The 23125-nt window shown below is 39.3% G+C and overlaps 1 protein-coding gene across 4 annotated transcripts in view; it reads right to left on the reverse strand.

Annotated features, from left to right (window-relative positions):
* Positions 1 to 23125, reverse strand: part of LOC134564650 (protocadherin-11 X-linked-like) — a 438831-nt gene that overhangs the window by 218600 nt on the left and 197106 nt on the right. For all 4 annotated transcript variants that reach the window (XM_063423638.1, XM_063423635.1, XM_063423634.1 and 1 more), the window contains one exon: positions 17945 to 18016. In XM_063423638.1, coding sequence (XP_063279708.1) covers positions 17945 to 18016 — 72 coding nt within the window. The remainder of the gene's footprint in view (positions 1 to 17944; positions 18017 to 23125) is intronic.

The raw sequence follows: 23125 nt of genomic DNA on the forward strand, positions 1-23125 counted from the left end.
AACCATTGGAGGGCTCAACACAAGAAATGTGAAGTTACTGCTTGGCTCTGTTATTGGTGGCTGCTGGTTCAAATGCAGCACGGGGTGGAAGGTGCAGATGGTAACAAAAAATTCACTTGATAACCAGTCATGTTTTTCCATGCCATAGAAAGATAAACTTAGAAAGAAGCCCAAATTCAAAAACTTATTGAATAGATTAACTCTAGCTTTCTAAATAATACAGCACATATTAGAAAGGGTCACATTTATAGTGGCTTTAACAGCCCCAGGAGGGAAACTACAGTGGTTGCCTTTGATCTATTGGCCTATATTAAACAGTGATGTGCTGGAGCATTGGGAAATGTCCTAATTTATTCCTGGAAAATACGTATGCATATTGTCAGATGGAACATTCTTTATGCTGCAGTGGTGTATTTTATGAGAATGATTAAAAAAAGTGAAAGGAAGCAGAGAAGTGTGTCATCCATATGAAATTGAACAGGCTGGCTGGCTAAATGGCTGAGAAGCAATTTTGATTGAAATTCTTTGCATCAAGATATTCACTTTATTTCGTCCCACAAAATGCTCCTTTCTGAGCTCAGAAGCAAAGTAAAAAAAAGGGGTGCATAATAAATGGCTAATTCCAGATCACAGATATTACAAGGGAAAATAAGAGTGCCCAAACCTTATTGAGGTTGAGCCAACCCTCAACCTTGCAGGGTTGCATACAGCTTCTAAACTTCCTGAATTCCAGAGTATTACCTCTGTACCAGGGCTATTCCACCTGTACTCTGAGCTCCATGCACATTCCAGCACATTTAGGAGGTGTTTTTTTTTTTTGTTTGTTTGGTTTGTTTTTGTTTTTTTTTTAAGTTAAAAAGAAAAAAAAGAAAAGAAAAAAAAGGAAAAAAACCCACAAAAAAACCCCAAAAACAAAACCAAAAAACCCTACCTAAGACAGGCAAAGAAATAAAGATCTGCTCTCAAACACTAGATCTGTCAGCCTTTTGCACTTTTTTTTTCCCCTCCGAGCAGAAATAGCAAATAGAGGCAAAAAAATTCCTTTGCATTTTCTAAAACTGAATTTTTTCCTCATATGCTCTCACTGCTCCACAGCCTGGCAATACTTTCTGTAAGGGGCAAATGTTGCACACCTGTTTCTAACCAGAGGAATTTAATAATAGCCATCAGTTTGCATTTATAACTGTCAAATTTTTAAATATTTTTTAGAAGAAATGTGAATACTTGTTGCTAGCCAGAGTAGCTGTGGAAATGAATAGCAGCCTAATTGCCTCCTTCTTCAAAAAAAGCTCCCCCCTTGGTACCAGCTGAAATTCGAATCAGAGTTCCCTCACAACACAGATATTGTAGGTGTGCTGTGCTAGTCATTGCTGTTATTATAAACGACATTTCAGGAATTGAAAAAATTGCAGCTTGTCAGTTGAGACCTGTAATCATTTTCCATTCAGGAAAGGGTTTAACAGAGCTGCTGGTAAAAGGAGGAAAAATAGATTCCCTTCTTGCTAGTCTCAGAAAGACACAAGTGATCTAAATTAACAACTATCTTAGACATTGAGGGAGATTTGTAATAATACTGCATTAGAACGAGAGTTGGTGTGTTCTGATGGGAATTTAATAACCCCAGTCAGCCCCAGGCTGACCAGGACACTGCAGCAGTTCCACAGGAGGTGAGCAGAGGTGACCTCTGCTGTGTCCAAAATGTGCTCAGGGAATCCTTGGTGCCACCTGCACTGGCTACTGCTTCAGCAGAGTGACCATGATGAAGGTTCAATAAATATCACCCTTAGGTACCTATCCTAAAGCACACAGAGGTCACAAGATGAATTTATTCCAGCAACAAAAGCCGTTTAATGTCCTGTGTAACCCAAGAGGAGTTGCTGTGCCTGGTGCTGTTATTGCAGCCCTAAATGGAAAGTCATTTTAATAGAATCCCTTATGATGCCTTCAGATTGCTCCCTAAAATGGAATAAATAAGAAAGATGCTTCAAACTTTCAGATGTTTAACTATGTATTTCTACATATAATATGCTTGTTGCTGTCTGTGGGCATGAAAAAAGAACTTATGTTCATAATCTAAAGTACAAGTTACATTAGAACTCCTCAAAAAATTTAACAGCTTTTCTTAGACGATAGCTTATATTAGAAATAAACTCCCAGGAATAATACATTGTACAAGCAGATAACTATGAGATAAGCAGTGAAAAAAGATAAGGAACACGATTAATATTAAAGTGGTTGTAGTGGCCTACTGGGGACGGGGGGACAAAGAAAAAGTAACCACCGTTAACCATAGACTTCAAAGATAATCTTCGAAGCAAACCAGAGGAACCTAAACGTCTGTTCCTAACAATATTAATAATTATCAGTTATTGTAATTCTCTGAGCAGGGTCTCAGCCATTCAAGCTAAGCATTCCCTTCTTTCCAAAGCGCTGCAGCCCCAGCCCTGCTGTCAAAGCCAGTTGGAATCACAGTGCCCACTTACTCAGAAAATCAGAGCTCCCCTTCCTTCACATGAAGCACTTCATCCTCTGGTAAGCACTGCACAAAGTCTAAAGCATTGCAGGAAGAATGGCTGTGTAATAAAAGTGTAATTGAAATGGCTACACTGCTGCCTCATTTCATTACTAACACTGGCCTCTGCTTGTTAAATTTTAAGATCTCTTGGGAAACCAGTGCATAATATAACAACACTCCAGAGTGTCAAAACAACCCCTGCTATGATTTATCTCATGCATGACATCAAGGATCTATTTTAAAGTAAAGATTTTACCAGTAAAACAAGCCCTTAAACTTTTCCAGTTCCCTGAATTTAAAGAATGTAGACTAAAAATTGTGGGCAAACTTAGAGAATTTCTAGAGTTCCAGTTGTGTTTGCCTTCCTGAAATGTTTTGAGTCTCTTTTGCATCTCCAAAGTCATTATAAGAAGAAAATCTAATCTGGGTTTCTTGAAACAATGATTAGCATAAGAAAACAAAATTTCATCAAGGAGACAACAAACAGAAGAAAAACAAACAAAAAATCCAATTACAAGCTTAGAAATTCTTTGTTTTTAAGTAATTTTAAAGTTCCATTCAACATACAAGGATTGCAAATGCTTGTGGTGACACTCACCAACATTCCAGGGAAGGAAACGCCTTTGTCCCACTTGGTGTTTTGAAGTTGCCTTTTGAATTACAGCTTTACTAACAAGATCTTAAATGAATGGGCTCTGGCAGGTAACAGAGGCAAAAGGAGCATTTCTGCACCTCCTTGCTAACTTCATGAGCAACCACAATTAAATTGGAAAACCCTCACAACCACATCTACCATTTGAAAAATTCCCTTTGCCTCATGCAGGTAAGGTCACCACAGAACATTGTGTTATTTGTTTCCAAGAAAAAACAGCTGCACAACAGCAGTGTCATTTCTTCACCTGGCCTTAATTTCTCCATAAAATCTGCCATGGCTGTGGGATGTTACCTGTAGGAAACACGCTGTAAAATTAATTTTGTCTGGGCTTAATTAGCAGTTTTATATTTAGTTCCTTCCAGTGCACAAAAGGGAAGCCTTGACTCCTCTGCAGCCATGACTGGGAGTCACTAATAGGCCATATAACACACAATATAACCTTTTTCTCTCTGTTCCAGTAGCTCGCTGCTGCTATGGAAGATTGATCGTTTCCAGTGGGCTTTTATTCAGAGGCAATTTCTTCTTTGTATCAGGAAACTGTGGCTAACTCTGAAGTAAGCACCCTGCCAGAAGGACTTTCAGAAGAATACTAAAGTAATGATTTAAGCAAGTATTTTTTACACCCACCTGCCCCTGCCTTGTAAAAGCTGACCCAAAGATCAGAACAGCCTTCAAAGTGACCCAGAGCAGTTTCTTTTGGGATGCCAGAGCACAATCTGGGATCAATTTTGTTCAGCACAATCCTGCCACCAGGGCGTGTGCCAAAGGCTCAAATGTGTCATGATACCCCAATACTGCATCTCAGGAAAAACAGCAGAGGACACAAATTACAAGGGAGATGAAATAATTTTTTGAAAAACTCACAGACAGTCAGGGTTAGACACACCAGGCTTTTGCTCTTTGTTTTCCTGTTTCTTCCAGGCAGATCTAGTGAGTGAAGTCTTTAAGTGATGACTACTGTCCATCACCTAGCACCCCTTGGTTTGTTCCAACATTAGAAGTGCATTTCCTAGGCATTGACAAGAGGGCCTGTTGCAGTTAAATATGGTCACCAGCTCCTTTTCATCCACCCAGCAGATGCTGATCATCAGTCCTCACACATTGGGAAGAGGCAGAACCACCAAATAACCCAGTCAGATCAATAGCAAGGAAACAGGCAGTTGAAGCCTTGGGTCTCCACGCTGTTAACACACTCCATGTGTTCTCCCCCCTTTCTGTATAAATTTAAACCATTTAAACCTTACAGTCTAAAACATATTGGGGAAGTAGAAATCAATGGAAGCTTTGTTATTTTAAGGAGCAATTCCAAGGGGTCTAAAACATTGTCTCCTTAGAACTTCAGTTTGCAATTTCATGGCAAATTCTTTGGCCTTAGAAGAAAAACAAATGGAGAAGCTGTGTGGCCTTTCTGTGAATTCTGTTCCTTACAGAATGAAATTAATCAGTACCTGATTTCCACTTTGTGTTAACATTACTGCTGGCTATTTAACTAAAAACAAACAAACAAACAAAAATAATAAAAAACCCCAGATTTTTATTGTTACAGAACCTCAACCCATTCTGAACTCTGCAGTTCTGTCAGGGGCATCGACTGTAATGATCTGGATCTCAAGGTCAGAAATATAAAGAACTGAGTAAAACCAGTAATTTCACACTGTGTAACAGTCTCTGAGAACACTGGCCCCTGACATATCATGCCATGAAGAAAAACAACAAACACTCATTTTTGATTTAAAGACTCTAAGTTTACTCAAAGGTGTTTTGCTATCCCCCAAAGTTTTAGAGCAGTATAACCAGCCTTTACCACTTGTCAACATTTAATAGCCTACACCCCAATGATTGATTTTCTTCAATTGGCTAGTTTTTTTTTTTCCTCTCCAACTCATGTATTTAGCTTTTAGGTGCAGCAGGTTGACAAGGCATCTATCATGGCTAAACAGACTAATTCAGAAGCATTTATTTTCTGTAGTCCTTTTTGTTTGGTCTTGTGCTGCATCCTTTGTTTTGTATGTTCCCATGTACCAACAGAGGTTTGCCCTGTTTCTGCTACAGCTTCACAAAAATGTTGTTCTGTACTCTTCATTCTGCACTCTCTCTTTACCATCCTGACGGCCACCCTTTCCCTCCAAGGGAGTTTGGTTTATCTGGAGAAGGAAGATCACTGAGTAAGGATCTGGATAACTGTTGTGGTAGTTATTAAAACACATTTAAGATATACCTGGCTAGTCCCATTTAAAAATATTGTCTCTCAAGACAATACAAAAGTGAAACAGGAATTTTCCTGTCCAAAAAGTTGTTAAGTACGTTTTGGTACCTATTTAAAAGCTACCTATTTAAGTCATGCTGTCCCATAATTCTGATTTCTGAGTGTCAGTGATATGCACTATATTAAATGTACAGTGTCAGACACATCCTGAGGTTTCTAAAGCAAAGAGATATCACTGGATAAAATAGTAGAAACATCTGCTAGGGTCTTTCAGTGAAAACTTATCCCTGAAGGCCTGAAGTATGCTTCTAGCAGGGATGAATTAATTCAGCAAAATATACAGCATGAATTACTTGCAGTCCCTTCAACTAATATAGATGTCTCAGGGCCTCACAAACCTAAGGATGAACTTAAAAACAAAAAGTAATAATTCCGGGGTCTAAGCTGAGCTTCATCTCTCTCAAATTGTGGAGACATGGAATAAAGAGTTAGAGTACATAGGAACAGGACAGAAGAGGGAGGAGGAGGGAAATCCTCCAACAGCAATCTTTATTGCTCAGGAAAACTGCACTAGACAGGGCTTTTAAGATGTTTGTTAATAGTTAAGCCCCACCTCCTCCCTAGGAAGATAATTAAGAGCTGTCTTTCATCTAACTGCTGTTTGGTAAGGGTAGGAGTGATACACAAATTGCTTGAGAAGCTGCTGAGTTAAATCAAACCTGTTTGCAAAAACTAAAATCTTCTGTAGTAAAGAATCACTAATGGATTTGTAGCTGACAGAATAAATATCACTTGCAAGTAAACTAATATTTGATGAATATGTGAGGAAAAACTTTTTTACATGAAGGAAAAGTCTCCTTCAATTACTGCCCATCTTGCAGCTCCCTCGGGAATTTCCCAGCTCCTTCTATCAGCTCTCTCTAGGTGGTTCTAGCATATGCTTTTCTTTATTCTTTATTGGTTTAGCTTTTAACTGAAGGCTAAAAATCCTATCTTTTTTTGCCCTCAATCAGGATGAGTGCTACAAAAACAACTTGATAGAGAAGTTGCCTGCACAGAGTGCTGGGCACGCCTGTCTTATTTCACAATGGCCAGTAAGAGAGATTCATTTCTTCGAAGGGGAAAACAGCATCTTTCCATTAAGTCAACTCTTGTGTAATACAGCAGCATATCTCTGCTTCTTAGAGGCTCCACAACTCTTGCTATCCATGTTTCCAACTGAGTTGTTTACTTTCTCTCAAATCCTCAGCTTGGCAGAGCTTGTGAACAGCCTGCCACGCTGCTGAGCACAGTGCCACAAATATGAAAGGGAGAAGCAATTCTGAAGGAAGCACATCTGAAAGGAGGAAGATAAAATAGTGATGGCACGATTATTTTTATTTTATCAAGTTGCTGTAAAACTGCCAAGCCCAGAAGTCGAGCTTTTTAGCTGTGTTCTGTAAAGAGAAAGCTAGAAAACTCTTCCCTCTCTCATTGCTTCTCCTCACAAAAAAAAAAAAAAATTAAAAAAAAAAAAAAAAAATATATATATATATATATATATATATAAATAAATAAAAAGTTCAGATGTTTCCAAGTCACAACACTTGTAAATCCAGAAATAGAAAGAATGGAACAGATCATAAAGCATCCTCACTTTTACTTAAATAAATAGATCTGTGTGTTAGGCACACGTATGAGAGCAGTTAAAGAAAAAAACAATCAGAAGGCAAAGGAACCACGACCCTTGTTCTCTCTGAGACCTGACTGCCTCAGGCACCACCTCCCAGGCAGGCTGCTCAGCAGGGAGACCAAATCGGCACAGATGAAACATAAGAATCCACTGTGGATGACAAAGATTTCACACATCTTGGATTTGATGAACTCAGAGATCTTCTCCAATCTAACTGGTTCTGTGAAATGATCCTAAATATCCAAAATAAAACTTGGTAAGGAAAAAATTTTAACATATGCATAGATCACTGTAAAAATCAGATTTTCTTATAGGGAAATAACTACAGGAATTCAGAGAGTAAAACATAAGTATGAAATATTACTAGATAAACAATCCAGTACTAAAAACGTCCCCACACTGCAAATACTTTGGTAATAAGTAATTAATGAATTTGATAATAGCAGTTCAGATTAGGATATTGCCATTGTGAAATACAAAGTTATGTTTTGTGTCAGGGAAATGAAGAAAATCTGTGTAATTGTAGTTGTGGAACACGGCCATGGGACAGTTATAAAGATGAGTTCTAATAAACAGCTGAGGAAAGCATGGAAGGAAGTTTTTGAATAAATCTTTTGCTTGCAATTACCTATTATGAATCTCAAGCTATTCTGTAATAAGTGTCTTTTAATTATAACTTTAGAAGCTTGCTTTGTAATAAAGATTTTTTAACTGTAGTTTTAGATTGTAAAAAGGGTTTTAGACAAAAGAAGAAAGTAAGAAGGGGCCCAGGCCTTGCACAGAAGGTGGGAAACATCCTGGACATGAAAACAAGATTTCAGCTCACTGATTTATGGCTCTTGAAGAGGGAAACTGAACATCACTATCCAAGACTGATGGACCTGGAAAATAGAAACTGGACTCCCACATCTGGACGCTGGACCCCACCATCTGTAAAACACATCCTGGAAAGACATCCTGGAATATTGAAATATCGAAATAGATCACAATAGCCTATAGAATTGTACAGGACAAAATATGAATTTATGACTGTTAAGTATTGAATTGTGACGTTAAAACTAGAAATGGAAACTGCTGAGAAAGCTTACGAATATGTATGAATATAGCAAATAAAATCCCAGTATATCCAGCAATCAGTGTGCAGTCGGAAGGGAAAACCCCTACCACTGTACCCAGCGCGCTGTCTTTGCTCACACTTTACCATGCTAATTAATTAATTATTAAATTGAATTGCTGCTTGATATATTGGCCGTGTCAAGCGTCTCACTTCTAGCACCATGAAAACCTTTAACTTAAAAAAGCACCTAAAACTAATCTTGTCCATGGCAATGACTGACTATGGGCACCTTGGCAGAGGAAGTTTCCACAAGTGGTGGCAACATGAGAATTTATGTGAGTCTTTGTGGAAGAGTGAAGAGGAATTTAGAATAAAATCCTAAGGGAGAAGAGCAGCACAAAGAGTGGGCATGACAAATAAAATAAAGTGCAATTTCTGCCTTGGTTTGTAGTTTACACCATCTGTACTGCAGATATATAGTGAAATTCAGGGCATTACAAAGTACTGTGAAAATTTATGGATTTCAAAACAAAGCAGCAGAATATGCATCTTTTCAGGGATGATGAATTCTAGTGCAAACACCAACCACTGTCAGACTGCTTGCAACATTAATTCTTCTCTGAGTCTGGGAAACTTGTAGTATCTGTTAGAGTTAGAAAAACAGCACAATGCACAACAATTAATTGTGGTATTTGGGAAAGCATAAAGGCATTTCAAAACAAAGCCAATATGTACAGTTTTGCTGGTCATTTTCCAAACTGAAGATGCTGACCTGCAGCACCAACACCTACTGGCTGGAGACTGACATCATTTTCTAATGGCATTTTCTCTAATTTAGCTTAAAAAACAACTCAGTTTGAACCAGTTTATAAAATTCCAGCAAAAATCAGTTTGTATTCATAACAGCATGGAAGAATGCTAAAGTTCATCCATAGAAAGAATTATATACACTGAAAAACTCCCTTCCTTCTTCAAGGCAGAGTTAGCTGCCAACCAAAGCTATTTTATTTTCTAAGAAAAGACAAATACTGTATCATAAAATTCTATTTTAAGTGTATTTTGAGTTAGCACTTAGATTCTGCTGTTCATCTCTGTTCTTCAATTCCAGGCAGGCAGATTGGAGTCTGGATACTCCATTTCAGCAACAATTGAGTCCAGGCCACCATCTTTTTGAGACTCCCTGTAATTTGTCTCCAGCTGTGGCACAAACTTTTTCTGTTGGACAGTGACAGAGGCAGGCTCAGTCAGAGGGACAGAAATGGCTGGAACTCCTGCTTTGCAGAAATATGAAATGGGACAACACAAAGAAAAAAAGAGAAGAGAACTGGAAGAAGATCTCATTTGTTGTACTAATTATGAGAGGGCACACCTGTGTCCCTGCACATTTCACAGACACTTGGAAGCAGATCAGGGAACACCGGCAGGGGAGCCCTGTGGCCAGGTTCTGGCCATGGACTCTGGCATTCCCAGTTCAGCATCATAATCTGCAAACAAAAGCTGTCAGAATAGGAAAAGTCTCTACCTTTTATTTTTCACTGCTTCTCTGTTTTGAAACCCCTTTTAGGTGAAGAAAACCAATCAAAGCATAGCAAGGAACCCTGTGCAGCTTTGCTGCCCAGTGATCTCGTGAGGCACAGCCTGAGGAGAGAGAAAAGTCTGTTTTAAAGGACAGTGCTACTCTAAACTAAACAGACTCAACATGGGCACCCTAAGTGGAACAGCAGCACCTGCACCTTCTGAGAGGGTCCCTGTCACTTTGCAGGAAGTAAAACCCACTGCAAATGCTGACCCTGATAATCTCCCCCTGTCATTTATTGGATTCTTTCTCAAAGGCAGATGGAGAGAGCAGTGTGGTAATCTCATTTGTGATTGAATGAGTCCATAATACCCATTACCTTATGGGCACTGGGGCACCAAGTTGGAGCGTATCTGCTTTATATGCAACAATTTACAGCCAAAAAATTAATCAGACCATAAAACATCCTTCAAGAAAAACAACTGATTTCGCAGATGAGGAGCTGCCTGAGAGGATGAGCAACCTGGCAACTTAGAGCCACCATCTCCACTACAGACACAAAAAACTAATAATCATATAACTTAATGGACTGGTGAAACCCCATATTTCAGTTAACTAAATTCAGGCAAAATCTCTTTTCAACACTGTTGAAAGATGTGTGAGGGAGAATTTTGGTGTGCATTGGGAGCCTTACCAGCATTAATGAATCATTTTTCCTCCCAACACTGGGTTTCAGCCTCCATCCTTTGTGACCAATAGCAAAATATTAACTGTTATGGAATCACAACTGGAGTGAACCTCTGCAGGTGAAGAGCTCATAGTGCACTTAGTGACTCCTTCTCTTATTGCCTGGGACAAAACCTTATGGCTCTGTTTGCTGTCCAGAACGAAGCTTTTGTGTCACTAGTTCATCAGGAATTAGGACATAATGTTCTTACTAAACATTGGAAAAGTTTACACTTAAAAAAAGTAACCAAACAAACAAAAACACCACCACCAAGAAAAAAAAAGGTTTCAAGTTTCCTAAAAACAGTGTGGGAAATAAAACGCCAGGAGATCAACTAAGAGTTGAAAACCCAAAACTTCCAAAAGCTTTCCCTCAAACACTCTCAGTGCAAAGATCCGCATGGAAGCCAATACCATTTTTAAGATTTAAAACACAACATGAGAGAGATTTTTATTATGCCCATGTTTTCCATGGGCTTTTCAAGCTGCTCCTCTCACTCCCAGGTGCATAAATCCCCAGCATCGGCAGAGCAGTGAAGGGGATGGATCTGTTCCTGTGCACAGATCCTGCCTCCCTTAGCAGCTAACTGCCAGTGACAGCCAGGTGGATACTGCAAAAGGGCACCTCAGTCAATCACAGCTCCTTTATGTTTCCCATTTGAGGATTTATACAAGCTGAGCACAGCACACATTACAGTCCAATGGCACTTAATGATTTTGATACTCAGATCTTTCTCCTAAATAAGGAGAATGTCTCTGCTCCCTTGCCAAAAGGGGGTGATGGCAGAGAAATACTATGGGGAGCAAAACCATTCTGAGCATCCCCATGGATAACTGAGCCCCTCACAGATCTCATCTACATTTTCTGAAAGCAGGCCTGTATGATTTACTCAGACGCTGACAGGGATTCGTGCATCTCCAAAGATGAAGGAGTAGCTGTCTACCTGCCCTTGTTAAACAATGTCACTGGATGTTTCACTGCTGAGTGCCCATCTCCTCCAGCTCAACGTGAGGAAAAAGAGAATAAATGCCCTGGCTGTTCTAAGCAGCACAGCTCCCTCCCTGCAGCCCCAGCCCAAGGCATGCTGACAGTTTTTTGGAGTTTTCTGTTTGCATGCACACCAGGCTGAGGGTCCAGGTAATGCTCTACAGCTGAGCTCCCCGCTCCTCCTACCAATTCTTTCCTCTTTGCACTGCTGTTCAAGTCTGTAATAGCAACACTGACATGTCAGAAGCAAGAGGAAAGGAAAGATTTAACAGTGTGAGCCAAAGGAATTAGGCAGACTACATCGCTGTCACGGTGCACAAAAAAGGAAAAGAGATTCTACAATTCTACTTAGGAACAATTTAAATATTTCAAAGAGGACCTGCAGCCTTTGCTGTAGGCTAATTTTCCATGGAGCAGTAGTATTTGGGCTGTGGGGGCAGACGGACCAGCGTGACAGGGACGAGCACACTGGTGCTTGTCGGAGCTCCAACCCCCAGAGCACCCAGCTCTCCGCTGCTACTGGGCTCAGCTGCGTGGAAACCGTCTGGGGAGGGCCCAGTGCTCGTAATTAACTCGTGAGAGAACTCTCTATTGGCTCACACTGAGAGGTTTTTTATCATAGAATCACGAGCCGGTCTGGAAAACAGACAGATAAACTTAAATGAAATGGGAATTATTTTCTGCTTTTGTAATAGTCTACCCTGCTGAAATCAATAGCAAATTCAGTGCTCACAGCTCCAAGAGCCTGCTTCTTTTTTGTCCTTATTTTCTCTGAGTGACTTCTCAGCTACATCAGCGACTGACCTCTGCTGCCACGCACTATGGCAAAACAGGATCTTGAAAAAAATTTTTTATATATGTAAAGTCTGTCTGAAACCTGCTAGGTTAATACAAATAGAGTTCTTCCTGTTGGCCAGGTAATCTCAGCAACCCTCCTCCATTGCTGAATAAGTCTGGATTTAATTAGAATTAAGATTTTATTTGCAAACATCTTGTAATTACCTTTTTTTATTTTATGGTTGAATACTCCCAGAGGCCTACTACAGGCTGATATACTAGTTTATATGTGGCAAGTTGGTGGTGTTCTATTCCACATTAACTGGAACCAGGGGAAACTTCCAATAGACAAGAAATTGTTAGTGCTCCTTTCTACTGAGTCACCTTCTAGAACTGCACCCTGATTCCTGAGTGCATTATTTGTTCAGGAGGTCAGGAATAATTAGTGTGTGTTCTTTGCTCTTAAGTTTCTTAATAAAATATTCTTTCATTCCTGCAGATACTCAGATCACTCAAAAACAACTGTCTGCTTCCAGCTGGCTTCAAGCTTGGAATGCCTCCATTCAAAGAGAGACAAGGTATCAGGTTTTAAGACTGGAGCACTGAAAAACAGTTTAGATATTTATTTAGAATTCCCACAACTTCTGCTCTGATCTGGTCTTTTATTACTGTGGGTTTTTTTTTTAATTTTACCAAGTGTTTTGTGTTAGCACTCAGGATTACAATTTAAGTTCCATTAAATAAAAAATATATTCAAGGAATATTTGAATTTACCTAGGCACTAAATAAAATGGGAATATTTTAAGCACATGGATGCTAAATACTGAATATAACCTGGGTGTGAATAGACTGTATAAACCCGTTTAGGTGGCTAGTTTCTATTGAAGACACCAAACCAGCAACAAAGCTTTGTTTTCATTCTGACTTTGGCTGGTTTTGAGTCCTAAAGGCTCAAGCTGTGACCTAAGCAAACAGAGCACTCCAGGACTCCATGAACAATAATTCAATAACCATGAACTGCAGGAACAAAATATGCACACAATTCTTATTAATTGCTTCTCTTCAAATATTTAACCACAGTTGCTAAAATTTATTCTTAATTTAAAACACTCTTTTTATAATTTAAAAAAAACCCAACCTATTTTAATTTTGAATGTTTTTAAAGCCAAGATCAAACCACAAGCCATATTGCAATGTATCTCACTTGTCAATAAAATTAGTGCCTAAATAAGTACCTTCAAGCATATTTATCAGAAGTAGAACAGCAAATGTGGTTCGATTACATTTATTATTGGCAGCTTTTTGCCTGTGAGCAGGAGGTGAGGGGAACAAGGTGAATTGCCAGGGCTCAAAACCAATGAAAAGAACAAGAAGTGCTGCACATGGCTGTGCCTGCATCGCCGGGCATTTGGAGGGAACAAGAATTACATGACTCGATTTACTTTACAAAAAACTGATTAGTAAAACCCCCTGTGGATTTCTTAACTATACTATGGAGAGATATAAGATTAGTGAAGCAATTCCCATCATCAAACGTATTTACTGCTAAAATATTGGATTAGTGATGTTGTTATCCACTGTTCCAAGATTATAAAGTGATTCTTTAAAATTGAGAAAAAACCAAAAACCTACACTCTATCATTTGTAATTAGATTTGAGTCTGAGTGGTTTTGCCTATCCAGAAAAAGTAATTTTGCTAAAAAATAAATAAATAATTAAAAACAGACTGTGCTCTGCACACAAATAAAGGGAAAATAAAAGAGATTCGGAAGAATCCTCTTTTGCTTTTGAGACACAAATGTTTGTATTTGGCCTGGATCTTGTTGCTCCTGTTTGTGATGATCAGTGCTATAGAATGCCCCACCTTTACACCAGGTAGTAATAAAGCCTTGTTGGTGTGAGATGTGGTTTATTTTAACACACATAAGTGTGCATATCATCATCCTCAGACACTCAACCCTCCCAGAGAACTTTGAGGAGAGGGTCATTGTCTCAGTTTCCACTGACAGTGTGAACTGTGAAGGAAGAAGAGCAAGATGAGACGGGATAAATTAACGTGTTCATTAAAGTAATTATGCTAAATTTGGGCCAGGAAGATTAATGTAGCTATATCCTGGCTTTGTAGCCATTATCTTCAGTGACTAAAAGCACTCAGAGTTCTTACAATTAATAAACAAATAAAAACGTACAGCATAACATCATCTCACATTTTATCCCATCAAACACCTCCAGAAACCCTTACATGAAGTATTTCAGGGAGACATATAATAGACAGTGATGTAGGAGCAACCAAAAAGAAAATTAAATAAGAAATATTCTGCAACTGAAGAATTGGAGTTTTGTTGTACCTGCTATGCTGGCAAACTTCATTATTTGCCACTACTGCAATTTAAACTTAAGCATTGTTCCTTTTGAATAAGAAAATGGTAAATTCCTATTGTCTCTTTCTAGATTAATCTTCCCAGTAATAAGAGAATCTAAGAGGTTTTAAGGTTGGAGGAGACGTGGTGATTCCACCATTTCCCTGGGTAGTCTAATTCCAGTATTTTCAGTGAAGAAGTTTTTCCTGCCCCCTCGTCTAAACCTTTGCACGTCTTTAGGCCATTTCCTCTCCTCCTGTCAGTTGCTACCTGGGAGAAGAGACCAATCCCACCTCGCCAAAGTCTGGAGGAAACAATTTGTTTCTGATTCAGAACCATGGTAATCAACTTGATTTCATGTCACTGCCACACAAAATTCAGCACCAGCAGCCTCAAAAATTTAAACAGTCACAGATTACTTTGATTTTAAGTTGTCCTGTTCATAATGGACTGTAAATTTAGAGGCTATAAATACATAATCTTAACTGCAGTAGCTCTGAACAGTCTTGACAGGGTTTATCAGCTAAATGTTTAATCAGGCAAAGCAGCAAAAAACATAACCACAGGAATACATAGTATTTAGCATTTAAATAAAGCTTGTAAACCAATGACAAGTCTATTTGGGCAACTACTCCCACACATGTTCCTTATCTGCAAAGGTCTTGTCCCAAATTTATCAGAATGAGTCTCTCATACTTTATTTTCCAGGCGGTAACTTCAGTTTCCATTCAGTGAGTTCACAGAAGAAAAGTTGCAGAAAACTACAAACTAAAAGGCACAGCCATGAAAAAAGAATTCCTACAATGTCAGTGTCATGCTGCTCTGTGAACTTAATAAACCACAGCCAAAAGCCGCTAAAAAAAACCAAACTGTAAAACCAAGAACAAAAACCCCCACTACTCAGAAGAAGTGAGCCTGACAAGGCACCACAGCTCTTCTTTTCTTGTCTAACTGCAGAGCTGTTTCAAAATTCCCAGCAAAACTTGGTGCTTCCAAGAGCCATCTTTGAGCAAAGAAGGCAAGAGGGAGCCATGCCAGCAGTGGCAGCACAGATCCCTCCCTGGGCACACAAATCCCCGTTCCTTGTTACCCCAGCCTGGAACCTCTGCAAAATTGCCCTGCTGCTAATGGGTACCAGCTTCTGCCCTGCTGCTACCAGGGGACAGATGTGGTTCTTTCTGCCTCACTGCCCTTTGGCCCTGCACACAAACCCTGCTCTGGGCTGTTCTGTTCTCTCTCTGCTCACACAACTCCTCCCACAGCAGCTCTCAGCAGCCCAAGCACACAAAATGATTTTTTTTTATTGTTATTATTGAGTAGACACAAGTAGCGAGTCTCTCCCTTGTGTGTGGTGTGGGGGATTCAAAAAACTTCCATGGAAGAAACACCTTTTTGTGCAGAGGAACTGGCTTTACTCATGGTTCATTCCAGCAACTTTTAAATACATTTCTCCTCATTTTAGAGTTGGGAACCATTTGCTTTATGAGCACCATTTGGATCATTTGCCTATTGCTCATAAAATAGACAAAGCTTTTATCCATGCCATGAATTTTTACTCACTTCATACAAAATACCTAAGGAGGGATTTGCAGTGGCCAGAATTACATCCATGAAAGAATTAACAACTAATTTAATTTTCTGCTACAATAATGGCTCCAGCAGTTTTTGATTTTGTTGATTACATTTCCTTTCTCCAAGAAATAAAAAAAGCATATTAGTGCTAGCTTCTTTGTATGTATTTGTTTTAGAAAACAGACTATTTTTTTTAAATAAAAAAGAAACAGAGACATCAAAAATATTATATGAATTTTAATCTTTGTGGTTATTAAGTAAAGCTGTGGCAAATGCAGCTTTCAGAAGCCATCAAACAACATGTTAATGGTCTGTGTGCTCAGCAAGAACAAGGATTCCCATCAGCACTGGGACAGTGCAACAGAATATTTCTTTGACAGGACTGCTGGCAGCAGCCACACAAACCACGAAGGAAAAGTGGCGGCAAAATTCATCTCCGTCACCCATGTCCATGCACCAGTGCCCCACTAAATGACAATCACAGATCAAGCTGCTTCAACAATTTCTCTCTCTACTGGGAAGCCAAAATCCTCTCAAAGAACACAAACAGCCCCAGCTCCAAGCTCCTGGTGAGAAAATGCTGTGGATATGGAAACAGGAGGAGCCCATCAGCCCTCCCAAAAACCTTCCATCAGCTGTACAGCAGCTGCTGGAACCAGACTTCCCCCCACTTTGTTCCTGCACATGAAGAGTTAACATCTGCTGGTAGCAGAGGAGCACAGCAAGCCTCTGCAGGACTGCACATAAACATTATTGATTGCAGACACAGATCGAAGAGGCTTAGCTGCTGTGATTAGCAGCTGCCTGGATGGAGGGTTGGGGAGGTTTGGCCATGCATGGGCTGGGAACAGGACACACACTGCATCTGGGAGCCTTTTATTTGGGAAAGGGGGAAAATCCTGAGAGCAGCAGCTGAGGGATTTCCCTACAGCACAAGGCTTGCAGATTTACAGAGAGATATCTGTTCTCTGCATGCACAAACATAAACATCACATATCTGTGACTGCAGGGATGAGTTTATCAGTTGAGAGCTTCTATATTTTAATCAGCTGTACAGACTGTCCCGTGGAAGCCTGCAGAGCCAGCATTTGCACCTAGCAGAGGGAAATGCACTCAAGCTTAAACAGATGTGTGAGGGTTTTTTCATTTCTACTTCTCAATCCCTACACCGTATTTGCCACAAGTTTTGGGAGTAAAGAAGCCTCTAGAACATACCTAACTTCTGGGATTTCATATTTCACTGCTTCTTTTATTACCTCACATCCCGTTTGAAGCCACATATTCCATGTGCAGTACAGTACACTGAGACACAGGGAATAAACAGCAAAAATGGCTCTGAAATGCTAAACATGAAACATTTATAATAAACAATTTGCTCAAGCAAAGTCCAAAACATTCAAACCCATTCTGTGTTAAGAAAGACTGCATATTATGTTTCTTCATTACTTTTTGCATGATTAATTATTGCTTCATTCTTGGTTAAGTACTCATGAAGCAAAAGGTTGATCTCTCAAACCTCCCTCTCAAAATAACAAACATCCTTCATTTCATTTCTACACCAGATGCTCACAATTTATTGACACACCAATAAAACTACCAAAGTAGCTCTGTTTTGTAGAGTTATTGTAGAATTTTTGCAAATTTTTTTAAGTCCATATGAAGTACAAGCTGAAGGCAAGACAATGCTGGCATTTCTTACTCAGAAAAAAAGCTCAGACTTCAACTCAAAGGGCACCACCAATAGATTGGGCAGCCAAAAACCAAAACAAATAATTTTGACATGTGATAGAAGAACTACAGAGCAAGCTGTTGCAACATTTCTTTGCAGATTATTTCCACGAATACTTACAGAAACCACCGCTAGGGAAAAGAAGTGATCAGAAAAGTTGTTCCAGCCTACCTGTGGCTGAGTCCAGGGCTCCAAGGTTGTTTCTTTCAAAGGAGTTTGCGGCCTTCCCACTTCTTTTGTGTGCTTTTGGGAGAGAAAAAGATGTGTCAATGATATGTTCAGTCAGCATTCAGCATTCATTTCCCTTGAGGGAATAAGACAGATACAAATTCCATATGATATTGTATCAGTGCATCAGGACTGCACACATTTGGAGTAGGCTGCAGGTAACTTTTTTATTTTCCCAGATAAGTAACTTTGTAGAGTTTCTTGATCTTTCAAAGTGTGGGGGTACACACCTTCATCTCTGCATACAGATTAAAAATTCAGCCAAAAAAAGTGAAATTATTTGCCACCAGAGTAAGGCTCAGCAGCCAAAATTCAGAGGGAACTCAACTCTGGTTTCTCTGCTCTTTCCTGCCCAGGCTGTGTTATGCTCTCTGTAACTTAAATAGATGAATCAAAAAATGAATTTATGGGAAACACTTTTAAAGGCTGCATTATTTGGATGTTGAGCCATGTTTTCAGATGAGAGTCTTTGTCTTTCCTTAATCTTCAGAGCTGGAGCCAGGAGACAGAGCAGTTAAAGGTTTTCTGTCTCCTTGACTTCCCACTAGTTGGAATGTTTTAAGAATAAACATCCCAAATCAAAAGTCCATGTAATCAAATAGATTAAAGTGGTCTCCAAAGAATAAGATCTCTGATCCTTCACACTTTCGTTTTTTACAATACCAAAACATCCTTCACTTATTAACATCTAATTACTCTACTGCAATAATAAATACATAAATTTTTTTGGTCACTTGGACTGAGCATTGAATAGGATGTTGGCACCTTTTCATTTTCCCTATATGCGCTTCCAGTGAGGGAATTTTACATGTTGTTGTAAAGGATACAAGTCTCACATTTTCTTTCTCTCTAAATTTTTGTTCTGTCATAAAACAGAAACAGTGGCATTCACAAGACCCAAAAGAAAAAAAAAATCCTCTGCTGAAATAATTATAAGTAGTACCAGGATTTTCCTTCTCCTGAAATACATCTCTATTGTACTATCCTTTGAGTACTTCCTTTGACAATATCTAATACAAATATCCCATTATCCACGTCCCACATCAGAGTGATCTAAATGCCCATGGAGACTGCAAGGATTTACAAAGAAAAGGAGAGAGATGCCGTTGGATTTTTTGTCATTTACAGCAAACTATGGCTGTTTAAAAGGAAGCATTGTTTTTAAATACAGAATTTGTGGGCAACTTCAGTTTGCATGGAGCATTCACAGGGCTTCTTTCAAAAAACCACCTTATTAAATGGCAATTGTGTTTTGGCAGGTTGGATTGCCTGTAATAATAGATTACAAGCAATAATTTTTACCATTTTTTGCTATCTTATATTTTGGGGTAGCAATGGAATATGATTCATTCTTGAAATAGAACAATAAGTGCATTTCAAAAGAAAAAAGAAATAACCACAGATTTAGTGAATACTAAACAGAGTTAAAATGAAAGCATCTGGAAAGGGAAAGTTGTGGTTTTCATGTGTTCAAAAGCAAATGTATTCTACCTTATAATCTTGCTTTAATCAGCCATCAAAGGGACCCAAACACACAAGGAAAATTATTAAACATATCAATTGTGGTGCTAAGGATACCATAATAATTCCACACAGGCCAGCCTGCAAGGAACTGACTTTAAAAATCACATTATTCCTTGAGAAATAGCTTTTCTTGGCAGTTCACACCGGTTTTCTATACAACATCTGTCCAGCCACAGAGCAAAGAAAAAACGAATGAACAAGTGTATGATTATAAGAGGAAAACAGATGAAAAAAGTACATTTGGGTGAAACAGCACTTAAAGTGTTTGACTAACACTGGAAATCATGTTCGAAATCAATGAAGACTCAAAGAACATAATGCTGAACTTCATTTAGACTGGCCCCATTTACTTTCTAAAGTTCCCCCTACACTGCACCTAAAGAGACCTTCTTACCCCACTCTGAAGAAAAAATATCAGGAAATAGGGACAACACACAGAAAGAGTGAAAATAGCGCAGATTCCAGGGTACCTGCTGGTCAGGCAGCAGGCAGCTCCTGGAGCACAGGAAAGGGGGAGAAAATCAAGCAGCAGCTCCTTTATTCCTGCTGACTTTTCTCACACAGGAAACACCTTTGTGGCTCTCACTCCAATTTTTCAGTGCTCTTTCAGAACGAGCTCCACACACAGAGCCCTGGTTTACCATAGAGAACCTGGGAGGGTGTTTGTGTCATCACTTTGCAGTGTGGACAGACACATTCCACATGGGCTGTGAGCCCACAGGGGACAGCTGGCACTGATCTTGTGCCTGGATCAGTGACAAGAGGCAAATCTTCTGCAGCTCCAGCCCAGCAGCTGCACCTCTCCAGGTGTATAGCTGCTCTGAATTACCTGCTACAACAGCAGCTGCATCTGGAGCACAGAGCTCCTTACTCATCCCTGGCTGAGATACACACACTGCTAATGGATCACACCAGCAGCACTCATCCTCAAGTTCTCTTTCCTCTGTTATAAAGAGAGATGTGGTAAGGAGAGACAATCCTCCCAGGAGTTTCTTTCTTCCAGTACAGATAAAGAAGCTCTTACTAAAACTGGCAAGTTTTTGGAAGCCTTTATCCCCTCGTTTTGCTTGGAGCATCTTCTTACAGCCTTCTGCAGCTCCCCCTATTCCTCTGAAGAAACAATAGGCTGTGCCCACATTTCCTTTGTTTATGTTCCCTCTATTCCCTCAATTTGACATTCAAGTTTCACACATGGAAGAGAATTGTGCTTGTAATGAGAGAAAAGATGGAGTGATTTCAGCCTGGATATGACACTGTGGTTCCAGCAATGCCATTAGAGCTCCCCAGCCCTTGTACATGCACTGATACCAGTTTCTCTAGCAGGCAAGCCTGACTGGTGGAATTAATGAGGTTCTTTCCATGTCTGAAGAACAGCCAGTCACTGCTGTCCCGTAGCAGCCAACTGCCGTTCCACAAGCACAGGACGTACCTGGACCTTGGACAACTGATCCTGTTCCTACCACTCATCCAGCTCCTCCTGAGATCTCCCCTCTGCTGCTGGAGCTGATGTGTTTTGCTCTAAATCATTGCCTGTAGTACAGACACTTAGCAAGGCAAAAAAGAAAAAAACAACAACCCAAAATAAACCCAACAAAACCAAACCAAAACAAACCAAAACAAAACAGAACCACCACCCAAAACAGAAAAAACAGAAACCACATAAAATCTTGCTGGTTGTAAAGGTTTCTTTTATCTCGGTGATCCCTTTTGTCCACTGGGAAATCCAATAATTTCAACTGTTCCCCAAGGACAAGTGGTCCTGTCTACCTACATCAAGTCCAATTTTCAGGTATTTTCAAAATGAGTTTTCGTTTGCTGAGTCACCATACAGCCAGTCCCACCAGTCTTCCACCTGACCACCCAGAAATAACACTGATCAATGGTGTTAGCAGTCAGTAAAGTCCAGCATAGTAACCAGGTCATAAAATGATTGTGCACAAAATATTTGCTGATATTTGGAATTTCTTTGTCTGGTTGTAACAGCAAAACAAAGCTTTAATATTTAATCAAAGCAGTTATTAAATATTTTTAATGGGAAAATGAAATTCATCATGAATATTTCCTGTTGTTTATTAGGAGCAATAAGTTAACAAACACATAATTACTTATGACAACTTGACAGGTAATATCCAGGCTTCCAAAACATGCCAGAGAAAATGAACTGTAAAACAGATTTTAAAGGTTATGAAAGTGTTTTAAGTCAGATATCATTTTTGTCTTTAATGGAATGATGGATCTGGATGCTTCAGAGAGGTCCTCACTCTGAAACACAAAGGGAGATCTTCGATGCATCTGAGATAATTCAAACTGATTAGGTTTTATTCTAATACTAAATACTGGATTTGTTCAGCTGGATAGATGTTACAACCATTCCATCCTGCTTCACTATTGACAAGTTTTTGCTTTTCTTCAAAGCAAATCTTGACTTAGAGTTAAAGTGGAAAAATAAAAAAGTTGCAACGACAACTTTGGTTTACCTATTCTGATTTCTGGAAAAGCCCTAGAATTATCTAGGCAGATACTACCACCAGTAATTCTAATGGTTATTGATTACTGTGAGTAGCAAAAGCAGACAGAAATTCCAAGACAATACCATGCATTTTTCTCTGGTGCCTTAGGAAGCTGCTACAGCAGCACTAAAATTGTCTGACTCCAAGTGTCCCACTCCTGCACTTTACAGTAAAGGAAAAAAAAAACCTGTATGAAGCCATCTTTCAAGCTGAAAACTTATGTGGCTTGAAATTTAGGAAGCAAACAGCAAAAGACATTTGGTAAGTTGTATATCAACTATATTATATTATCACAATAGAGTAAGGATCGCAAATGTTTATCTGTTTGGGGCAATTTCTGCCTGCCAAAAGCTACATTTTCAGATAGGATTTCATTATTATTCATTTCATTTCATTTCATTATTTTTCTGTCCCACATTTTAATCCGGAAATCAGGTATACTGATTTTACTGTCTGGGTAAAATGTCTTGGCACTGAGACAGAGGAAACCCGTAACCTGAGGAGGAGATTATGTCTAGTAACAATTTCTCCCTCTTGCCTCTATGTTGGTTTCAGGTAACTGGATTCCTGCAGTCCTCTCCTTCATCCTTCTGACATCTTTCACGTGAAAGGTGAACAGAAGGGTTAATTTTAGGGACAATATTATAAGTTTATGTAACAGATTGCTAAAACAAATTATTCTATTCTGAGTTGCCAAGATTCATATATTTATATATAAAGAAAGCCATATGACAGCTGAAATGAAGATGTCCTTAAGGATTCCTGTGGGAAGTTTTTGATTGTGTTCAAGAAACAAAGGTCTGCCTTTTGCCAAAGGACAGAAATACAAATAAATACACAGATAAGAATAATTTTGTGCAAAAATCACTGAGGAACCCATAAGTTTAGAGCTCTGGAATGTAACTTAGGAGAGACAGGAATCATCAGCTTTCCAGAATAAACAGCAACCTGGAATCACTACTAACAACTTCTACATGGTTTTGCTTTGCTGTACCAACCACAGCTCCATCTTTGAATGTACCAAACATCCCGTGACAAGACTCTGCATTCTCCCAGTGATTCCTTGGACTCAAAAGCTACAACTTAACCC

The sequence above is a fragment of the Prinia subflava genome, chromosome Z, assembly GCF_021018805.1.
Source record: "Prinia subflava isolate CZ2003 ecotype Zambia chromosome Z, Cam_Psub_1.2, whole genome shotgun sequence".
NCBI classification, from domain to species: domain Eukaryota; kingdom Metazoa; phylum Chordata; class Aves; order Passeriformes; family Cisticolidae; genus Prinia; species Prinia subflava.